We start from the raw sequence: 10917 nt of genomic DNA, 5'->3' as shown, positions 1-10917 counted from the left end.
ATATATATATACAGACACTTGCAGAAAAATCGCCGTCCTAATCTAGAACTCAATTTTTGTAGTGGAGCTCTCAAGCTCCCAAGTTCCAAGTGCCTGAAATGTCCTACCAGGACTGCAAACTCCAATAGCCTTATTAAAACTGCAGCGATTTTTAACACAAATCTTTTTAAATGAGTTGCAATAGTTCTTGAAACATAATTACATATTTGAAATGAGAAACAATTAATTTTTTAAATTTGCAATTTCAGATAAGATACTTAGACAGTTAGGTCCCACAACTTAATGAAACCGATCAGCAATCCCAAATATTTTGCCAGTTTTTAACAACAGCCAGTTGTAGTTGAGTTGTAATTATTCTTAAAATATATATTCATTATTTGAAATTTCAGGTAGGATACTAAGATAAGGTCGACGTGTGCTGCAAATCAAGCAAATGCATATTCTAGAAACACTTCCAGCACTCAATGTAAAATTTTATGGTAGAGTTCTAAACGTCAACTGACAACTGGCAACAGGTGTAAATGATGGTCGGCATTTAAATGTAGTGGTCGTTACACGGTCAACGGCGTCGTTATCTCTATTTTAGCTAAAGGAGTGTGCGTTCAGCGATCTGAAAGAGATTCTGAAAACTGGTTGCCTTAGTTAAATGTACTCGTAATTTGCATGGAGAAGAAAAAAATGATAATAAAAAACTAACTAAAAACTGAGGCTGAAATCCGCAGGCGTTGTAAACACTTGACACATTTCCCGGGGCTTCAGGCTGCATGGGGAAAAGACATTTTGGATTGACGACTAAATGCCGCAGTTTCCAATAGATGACCCAATTAGCAGAGAATGCTGCTGTTGCTGCTGCTGCTGCTGCTGCTGCTGCCTGCTTAAAGAAAAGGGCAACAGCTGAGAACATCAATCATCATTGCATTATGAGACACCCGTCTTAGCCAGCACACAAAAACACACATAAAAGCACACACATATATACATGTATATATATATATATGTGGGTCAATTAGAAATGACTTGGCAAGTTTTTTTTTTTGGTTTGAGTAAAAGTTAAACTGCATTTCAAAGGTTTTTCAGCGCTCTGATGAACCCACATTGAAGAAATCCACGTAGCGGTAGCCAGCAAGTGACAATCGATTAGGGTCAGTTGCTTTTCCAAATGTAATGCAGTCTGCAGTGCAATGGGAATGGGCCGGACGCGAAAGTTGCCCAAGATTGGCTCTGGCTTGGAGACAGTGGCGCCGCCACCAGCCACTCCGAGTGCCATCAAGCGTGGCGGATCACGCTTGGGCGGATCCAGTGGATCAACAAGGAGCATTCAAGGGGCGCAACGGCGGCGATTTGCATGACCGGATCAGTGGATCAGCAATCACTGGATGCGTGAGCAGCAGAAACTCCCAACACGAAATAAATGCTGGCAAAAGAAATAGTACAAAACTGGAGCGCACCACTGCTCTCCCATTGCAGTCATCTACAAGTACATTCAGTGGTAGTCAACGCAAAACATTTATTTTGTTATTTTATTTTTTATTTTTTATTTGTATTTTTTTGCTGGCACAGTAAACCAATTGATCAGTTGACCATGCAATTTGCATATTGTAATGATAGCTGGCCAACAACAACAAATTGCTGCTGATCTCAGAGATAGAGGTTTGTTAGCCCAGGTTGGTGTGCGGATTGCAAGCTTTTGGCAAGATCGGATCGGGTAACATAATAAGATTACCCAAAGAGGTAGTCAATTAGAATCAGTAGAAGAGCTGAAAATCGAAAGGATTTGGAATGCTGCAATTGGGCAATTGTATAAATTTAATATCATATAAATATAAATACACATATTACAATAATTATTGTAGTTCTTTAAACAAAAATCATTTGTTGTCAATTTACCTTAGGAATAGTAAAAATATTTAAATAAATTGTACATACATTTCTCACTATGCATGAATTGTCGAATATTTTTACTTGAAGTCACAGCAAACTAAATTATTATTTTCATTACTAAAAGCATTAAGAATGCTTAGTGAAATTCATAATCTATTTATTTTAAGCATAATAATTTAAAAAAATGAATAAACAATTATTTTCTAAATTCGGTGCAGCATTTTAACATTTCAGAGAACTTACAGTGTTTACCCAAACTAATCGAATAACAACAGTTTCATTGCACTCCGTTTGAAATATTTTTCTAAAGAAGTCAATAAATTGTCAAGTGACTTTCGAAAGCATGATAAACTTGAAATATTAAGCGTTCCCTACGAGCTACTTCCTCAATCAGTGAATTATAAATGGCTGTCAGAAGCGCATTTGTGACTAACTTCCTATATGTGTGCACGTTTATGTGGTTAAGGCCAGGTAAAGACCATAGAATGCAGTTGGTCAGTTAGCCAACTTACTTGTTGCTGCTGCTGATCGTGCTCGTAAGTTGAGTATGCCACGTTGGCAAGTGGCCAGGTTGTGCGATCTATTAGAAGATATGCTAAAAGCCCAACGAACACTTGTCTTAGCCTTAGTCTATGTCCTCTCCATCTCTCCCTCTCTCTCTCTCTCTCTCTCTCTCTCTCTCTCTCTCTCCTCCCCTGCCTCTTCTATCTCAGTTTTTAAATGGCAAACACTCGGCTTAATGACACTCGTCTCCAGCTGCTTCTCGGTGTTAATTTGCGGTCATTAGCCAAGTTTTTAAACTCAGTTCGCTTGCAGTTGAGGCTGGAAGGAAGCTGGACGCAACTGGCGGTAACTGGAGGTTGCTGGGGACACTTCAGACTCAATCAATTTGCGTCTGTTATGCGACACATGCATTTTTCTTCGCTTTCCAAGAGCCTTTCCACAAAGCCTTCGCGGACTGCGTGCTGCTTTCTTGCCGCACAATAGGCTTTTGTTAACGGTTAAATTACACTTGACGCTGCCTTTTGGGCTAATGATGCGTACACAACAAGCCCAAGCAGCTCATACGGCACAGAGGTGTTGACTAAAAATGCTAATTCATTTGCACTTTGGCTCGCGACAAGTTGATTTATTTGTGCGGAAACATTAACGATGAGGGCATTACAATAAGTAATGAAAGAGATCCGCGCATACAAAAAAGTGAATGTGAACAATGCCCAAAATATGGGTCACCGATTTGTCGGATCTGCCCGCCTGGGCTACAATGCAGGTGCACACTTATCGAGCTATAGATGCATTAACTTTATGGGCTACATAATACACTACAAGAATGAACTGTATAAAAAAAAAAACAAGAATTGAAATCTAAAATTAAGATCCACAAAGCTAATTACAAACGCGAAACTACATTTGAAAACCAGGGCCATCATTTCAACAGCACAAGATTGATGTCCAATATTTCTCAACATTTTTAGAAGAAGAAGTATGCAATTTTGAGAAATCTGTGACAAATGAAAATAAGTCAACTAACTTCGGTTAAAAGCCGGACTCATAATTTCTAAAACACTCGATGGTTTCAAATACTTTTCTGTATTTTTATAATAATTTTAAATGAAAATATGGATATCTATTTTTTATTTTTTTTTGGTTTGACAGTAAAGTGAATGCTTTTCTACTTTTATTATTATATGCATTCCGTAAAAAAAAATGTTCTCATAAAGACAAACAATATTTCTAGTTATGTGGAAGATTTTAAAGTTGTTTGCCTATCTTATTTCTAGGGCAAACAATTTCTTTGCGTGTAGGAACCAGTCACGCCCATTTGGTGGCGACCATTGCTAACCCAGTTTTCCAAATGCCAAGTTTGGTAAAGAGGCGTGCAAATCGAACAAACACCTGTTGAGCTGGCCAACAAATTTCACTTATTGCCAATTTGCTGCCAATGAAATAAAATACTTTGTATGCGCACTTTGCCGATATAAACAACCTCAACCTGATCCGAGGACCGAGCGCCGGACTACAGCCAAAAAGAAGACTCTGAGCGGCAGTAGTGGAAGCAGTGGAAACTGCGGCAGGCAGTCCGGCAATGCAATAAATAAATTGCAAAATTTATTTGCCAGCACTTATGCGTCGCTTTTTTCATCGAATGCATTTTCTACAGTGATTTATTTGCATGACCATTGGATGCCACTTGGTAAGGGGTAGCCAAAACGGGAGGCAGGTGAACGGGCATGCCTCCAAAAAGATAGCTATACAAAATATTATTCTAGATATTCTATACACAATGTTGCTAGAGATGACCAAATGCGGACTAGCTAAGAGTAATTAGAGGCCTACAAAAAAAATTAATAATAAATGTTATATTCTTAAATTAAACAATTCAATTTAATTTAATTAAGTTTTATTTTCCTAAAAGAAAATATTTATACATTTATTTTTAGATCGATAGAAGTAGCTTAACGATTCGTGACCTTGGCCACTTGTGGTTTTTGGCCATCGCTGGCAGTTGGCAACAACATTGTAATATTGTAGCCTGCTTCCAGCTGCTTTTCCAAGAATCTGTCTATTTGACTGCATAGCGTCGGCCTTTCGGGCATTCTCAATTGATTATAGAATTTATCAAACAGGAAGCATCTTTTAAGACGCAGCAGACGCAGAACTCGTTGGCCACTCGCAGCTGAAGTTTAAGTTTAAGTTTAAATTTCATTTGCAGTTGGCGTTGCGCGCGCTCCTCTGCGACTGCATTTAACGGCACTTAGTGGATCAGTTCAAGAAACGCTTGCAGACGTTGGCCAATATGTTGTTTTAGTTGCTGGCCAAATAGGCAAAGTGTTTGTCACACCTCAGAAATGTGAGATTTGTTGATGATTATTTGATATTTTGTTGCCAACTGCCGGAACAGACTTAATTTACCAACTACAGTTTTTGTATTTAACCGCTCTTTAAATTCATATTTCAACTGTACTTTATATGATTTTTTATTGATTGATAGTGTCACTCAAATGAACTGCACTAACCTTTCAATCATGTCTAACAACATGCGTAGTATGTAAGCAAATCAAATAAATATAAAAATAATAATAAATAAATATATGCTATATATAATAAGTGCATTTCAATTTTGGCATCTTTTGATTCACATTGGTGGCGCGTCCTTACTAAATTGCCTTTGCTGGTTTGTGTCTATATTTGAGCTTTCAGAAGCCGTCCGCTGCCAACTTCAAGCGGATTCAAAATGAGCAAGCCATGAAGGTGGCGACAATTTTAAATAAATTGATATGATAAGAAATCGATTAAGAATCATCAATAAGTATTAACTGTATTTATAGTCTAATCATCTGGGTAGACTTTGTTTTACAAATCTGTGGTTACTTTAGTAGACCTATAAGCACCCAAATTTTATGTTTAACTTTTCATACATAAATTATTTTAAGAAATGAAATCTCCCATTTTGGCACAGTGTGTCCTTCAACGTGGACTTTCCTTGTCCAGTATCCATTGCGGCTCCTCAGCAGCCATGATTGTGCCTGCCAGTGGCCTTTATAAGCATGAAGAGCCAGCAAGTCAACTTTCCTCATCTAGAAAGATTAATCGAAGCGACAATTCAAGAACATATTGTTTCGACAGGGTTCACGAAACTCGACTAGAAGTAAGTCTAAAGTCAGTGTTAAACTTATTTCTTCTTGGAAAATTTAGGGTTGCGTGGGAATATGGGAATACGACTTTTTTTAATTCAATCTTTAAACCAATCTTAAAAAGATTGAGTGGAACGAAAAGTCTTTGCCCCAAACAGAGAAGCAGACGAAAAAGTAAGTCTTCTAGAAGTGAATTTGCAATCGCTGGCAAGAACATAATTTTTGTTGGTGGTCTGGGCTGTATTGGAATGCACACCTGTCGCGAGATTGTCAAGAAAGGGCCGAAGGTGGGTTATCATGCTGGGAAAACTGAATAAATAACTCAAACCATATCACTTAGAACCTGTTGATCCTTGATAAAATCGAGAAATCGGAAACAATTAAGAATTTGCAAGAACTGAACCCGGAGACGACGACAGTAACTTATTATCCTTATGATGTAACAGTATCCTTGGTCGAAAGCAAAAAGATGCTCACAACAATCTTCGAGAAGTTCAAGAAAATAGATTTGCTTATCAATGGCGCTAGCATCCTGGACGATCATCAGGTTGAGGAAACAATTGCTGTGAATTTCACGGGTATGATGAACACCATTAGCGCTCTTATGGATTTCTGGGATAAGCAAAAAGGCTGCTCTGGTGGAGCTATAGCCAACATCTGCTCAGTGGCTGCCTTCAATCCGATCTACCAGTTGCCAGTTTACTCTGCCTCAATGGCTGCCGTGTTTAGCTTTACCAATTCCTTGGCGGTAAGCGGTAATTTAAGCCCAGCTCAGATCTAATAAGTATGAAGGCTCTTTGAATTTAAAATAGAAACTGGCGCCAATTACTGGTGTAACAGCATACTCAATTAATCTGGGCATTATGAGAGCATCACTGGTGGGACAATACAACTCCTGGATGGATGTGGAGCCATGTGTCGTCCACTTGCTTCTCCAACATCCCACACAGACACCAACAAATGCCGCCAGGAATTTTGTCAAGGCCATTGAAGCCAATAAGAATGGCGCCATTTGGAAACTGGATTTAGCCGATCTGGAAGAAGTCAAATGGACTGGATTTAAGCATTGGGATCCACGCATTTAAAGTGCCTCGTAGCTTTTTAATTATCTATCAAATTGATTTGATAAGTTAATTACTAATATTCCAATTAGATTTGATTTTGCGTATGTAAAAAGCAACTTAAATTTGTTTTTAAATGTCCGCTGGGGTGTTGGAAAGGTAGATCGACCGCTTGCTCAGCTTCAAATATTTCAAGATTATTATTAAGTGATTTCAATTTCATTGGAATATATATACATATATTAAAAAGAAATACCATTTATTGATAAGGGTATATAAATATCATTATTATTCGATTTTAAATGTTTAGCATTTTGATGTAATTTGGTATTTCATCATTAGGCACTAACGGTCACACTGTTGTTATTGTTCTGTGGATCAGGTGCTAAGCACTTGAAAATTTATCTCTCGTGAATGATAATGGAAATCGATGACCTCAATGACGACTGCCTGTGCATTATATTCGAGTATCTGCCACTGCCCGATCAAATTGCTATGGCACGCAACTCGCTGCGCTACGAGCAGCTACTCTCCCAAATTGTCTGGCGAAAGCCGCAATTCCGCGAAGTTTCCGTTGCGAATGAGATGCTGTCTCCGCTGAGCAAAGAGGATTACATGTACTTCTTTGAGCTGACGAGCGCCCACATGGAGAAGCTGTACATATGGAAGGTGCACGAGAAGGCCTTCGATTCGTATCTGGGGCGGCATCTGCTGCGACCAGAGTTGGCCTTCTATCTGCGCCTGGAGCTCACAAATTTGCGCGAGCTGTGCGTCACCGACGGTTATCTGAACAACAGCATGATCAAGACAATAACCAAAAGCTGTCCGCATCTGCGCAGTTTGAGTGTCTCGAGTGCCTATATAACCGGCAAGTTTATGGTCGGTCTGCATAACCTCAAGACTCTTGTGGCGCGTGAGTGCTCAATTGAGGCTGAATACTTGTCGGAGCTGCTGGGGCAGCTGCAGCTGACCACACTGGATGTGACCGCCAACAAACACAATGTGGAGGAGACGATACTGCAAGCGCCCGCCGCTGGCCTGATGCGATTGGAGCGCCTGGGCATCTCGGATGCACAGGATTGCGGCTTTCGCATCGCCGAGCAACTGCCGGAGGTGAAAGAACTGGTGGTTAGCTACATTGGCGTTAAGGCGGAGGACCTCAGCGATATGTTGGAGGCGACGCGAAAATTGGTGGAGTCGTCGAATGCAAAATTTCCAAAGCGCCTGCAAACAATTTTGTGCAATGTGGTCGACGTGGAGGTTGCTCTGGAGCAGATAACGGGCCTGGAGACGCGTAGTCCACGCGAATCGCCCAAATTCTGTGAGCTCTTGAAGATTATCTACAAATGTAAATAGTACTATTATTATATATATAGAAGGATCGCCTCGCAAGAGGTATTCTCCTTTGGGTACGCAAGGTACATACATATGTATATAATTTATGATCAGCACTTAAATCGAACTCAATGCAGTCATGTCTGCCTATACATCTACCCTAACTATTCTGATCTGGTATTTGATTGCCAAAAACTATACATATGAAAAGACAAAACAATTTGCTTTTTTTTTTTTTAGAAGACATTTCCATAATGTTTTCATGGATATACTTATATATCTCAACGAAGTTAACCTTCGGCATGCTGAAAATTTGTTTTCTTTAATTTTCCTGTAAATACACGAGTTCTCTACAAGAGGGTTAACAACTTTATTTGAACACTTCTACAATTTTATTTATTATTAGGTAATTATTAGTATAATTTAGATTGTCCGGCCGAAAGTACAAAAGTGAATTAAATAAATATAATTTAGTTTGTTTGGCCGTAAGTTCAAAAATAAATTCATTACTCAATATCTTTTTTTGTTTTAGTTGTGTTATTTACGTAATGTTAACAGATTAGAACGTTGCAGTCGAAAGCTACCGACTTGGCGATACTCTGCTCTACTTGAAGGCCACTTGATTGGATGTTAGGAGTTTGCGTGGTTAAATTTCAATTATTGGATTATTATTTCAGTCGTTATTTACTTACAAATATATATATATATATATATACGCAACCTGTCTGACCGTTTATATTTATGTTTCAGAGCAAAGCAGTAATAGTATTAGTAACAAGATTTGAGCCTCTGGCTCTAATCCACAAGCGAAATGAGCACATATCCTTATGGGCGTATGTAAGAGTATGCTTGGACAGACGGACGGACGCGGCAATATACATTCTTTCGCTTTGGTAACAGAGTATATGCACGCAACTTGATGATGATGTAAGAGAAAGTAATAGAAAATTTCAAAGTTGTACAATGAGCGGATTTAAATACGCGAACAGTACCCCAGAGAAAATGCCGGTAACTAGGAAAGCAGCGGCAAACATGCCGGCGGTTATCTGATATTTGCCACTGACCGTCTGTGGTGAGTAAATCATGCCCAAGGAACTTAAATAGCCAGAGCTATATGACATAATGATGGCAATGATCCAATATATCCATTCGTTCGTAATGAAAACAGGCAAAGTTCTAACAATATCTTTCGGCTGGTAATTACAGAAGAGAAACAGGGGTATGAAGATAGCACGCAAGACAACGGGGACAACCAAATATTTTGGTTTGGGCCATTGAATCCAGGAGGTTGTCAAGCTGCCCAGCATGGCGAATACATTAAATGTTAAAAAGCACGTAACTTGGGTAAAGTATTTCTCTTCAATTACAAAATTTTCAGTACGCTTGATATCCGAATGCATCGCGGGGAACACGGACAATGTGACAAAGAACGTGAAAAATACGTTAAACAGCTGTGGTGAGGCTTTCTTAAATATTTGCCAGTAAGGAACATTTAATTGAGTTTTCGAATCTGATTTCTTTTCATTATACTTGTTTACCGTCTCATAATGCCGGAAGAATTTGTTCAGAGGTAGCGCAAAGTACGTATCGAAACAGAAGAGTAAAACCAAAATAGCCGTCACAAAATAATAGATGGCCGCTGTCCTCATCGAGGTGAAGAACGTGGCACAGAGAATGGACATAATGGTAGCGAAGCAACCGCTAACATTTGAGCCCAAAACAACCGCACCTGTGTATTTTGGTGGGAGGGACGCGACGAGTCCATAAATTGAGCTCTGGTATACGCCATTACACTAAAGTGATGGTAAGAAATCATAGATTAGATTAAGGATTTATTCGTAAATTAATATAATCTATTACTCTACTCACCATATTTATAAGCACTATCGTAGTCATTGTCAACCAGAAGAATATGCCCGGCCACTTTGTGTACATAATGATAAATAAATAAATCGAATAAATGTATATTTACGTATTTAATGATAAGCTTACCTCGGATGAATCCAGCATGGCGAGCACAACTGTTATTATCAGAATCACAATCTCCATTAAAATGCTATACACAATGCGACTGGTCAGATCACCGCCGAAATTTACGAATATATTTAGCCAATTGAAGAGAACGTTGGGTATTTGGGAAGCAAAGCCCATATTCTGCATAAAGTTGCCCCGATAGTTGACTTCCGATTTAACCGTGTAGTTTTCACCCAACTTGAAGTCCTCAAAATACGATTTCGCTGTGATAAACATATTCCAGGGCATCAGAGTGCCCAAACCATGCAGCATAAAAATTAGGAACACCAGTTTATATTTGTCAACAGGCGGCTGCAGTGAAGTCACAATTTTCGACATCATCGAACCTGAGCCTTTGCGATCGGGGTCCTCTTTTATTTTCGATTCCCATGACGGCTGCAATGTCACCGACTGTTTGTTTCCAATGAAAGGACGCTCCTCATTTTTTCTGTATACCATTTTTATTTTTTTTTCCGGTTGACTGATTTGAAAAGCAACGGCGTTGCTGAAGCTATGCGGGCGCGGCTTCAATTAACAGTCAATTAGCAACAAGTTCCACCAGTTCCGCTAGTTATTGGATTGGAAGAAACCCGTGTTATCCCGAATCGATTTTGTTTGGGCGCAAGGATCCACTTACCGTCGTCGCTAGGCAAGACAAGGCACTACTGATTACACAAATCAATTCTGAACTATAATAGTTATGAAAGTTAATTTTCAACAGATAAAAGTGCGCGTGGTTAGTATATACCCTATACCCTATCAGCTGGTCCGTTTGTTTTTTCTTGCATCGAGAAAATATCGATAGTTAAGAGAGCAATAATTCCTTTGCTTAGTTTATTTCTTGTTCTATTTTTAAAATTATTTTTACAATTGATAAGCTATGCAAGAAATTTTGCTTTAGAGTAAATATAAAATATTTTGAATTTTGTAGCACGTCCAGTGTTTGACAGGGGGCAACCTCGGCTAGCTCAGTATTCCCTGAGGTGGGTAAC

General features: G+C 39.0%; 3 protein-coding genes across 3 annotated transcripts; 2 read left to right on the top strand and 1 right to left on the bottom strand.

Annotated features, from left to right (window-relative positions):
- Positions 1-5298: 5298 nt before the first annotated feature.
- LOC6567070 (alcohol dehydrogenase 2) lies at positions 5299-6702 on the top strand. Its single transcript, XM_001993472.2, has 3 exons — positions 5299-5803; positions 5857-6264; positions 6329-6702. Exons 1-3 carry the CDS (start codon positions 5318-5320, stop codon positions 6599-6601), a joined length of 1167 nt encoding a protein of 388 aa, XP_001993508.2. The 5' UTR covers positions 5299-5317; the 3' UTR covers positions 6602-6702.
- Positions 6703-6933: 231 nt separating this feature from the next.
- Positions 6934-8064, top strand: LOC6567069. Its single transcript, XM_001993471.2, has one exon. The coding sequence runs from the start codon at positions 6992-6994 to the stop codon at positions 7931-7933; it is 942 nt and encodes a 313-aa protein (XP_001993507.2). The 5' UTR covers positions 6934-6991; the 3' UTR covers positions 7934-8064.
- Positions 8065-8263: 199 nt separating this feature from the next.
- On the bottom strand, positions 8264-10636 carry LOC6567142 (equilibrative nucleoside transporter 1). Its single transcript, XM_001993470.2, has 4 exons — positions 10563-10636; positions 9905-10492; positions 9782-9835; positions 8264-9705 (listed from the first exon to the last, which is right to left on the bottom strand). Exons 2-4 carry the CDS (start codon positions 10382-10384, stop codon positions 8863-8865), a joined length of 1377 nt encoding a protein of 458 aa, XP_001993506.1. The 5' UTR covers positions 10385-10492; positions 10563-10636; the 3' UTR covers positions 8264-8862.
- Positions 10637-10917: the final 281 nt, after the last annotated feature.

The sequence above is a fragment of the Drosophila grimshawi genome, unplaced genomic scaffold, assembly GCF_018153295.1.
Source record: "Drosophila grimshawi isolate 15287-2541.00 unplaced genomic scaffold, ASM1815329v1 contig_1377, whole genome shotgun sequence".
Lineage (NCBI taxonomy): Eukaryota > Metazoa > Arthropoda > Insecta > Diptera > Drosophilidae > Drosophila > Drosophila grimshawi.
This window is presented reverse-complemented; position numbering and strand designations above follow the sequence as displayed.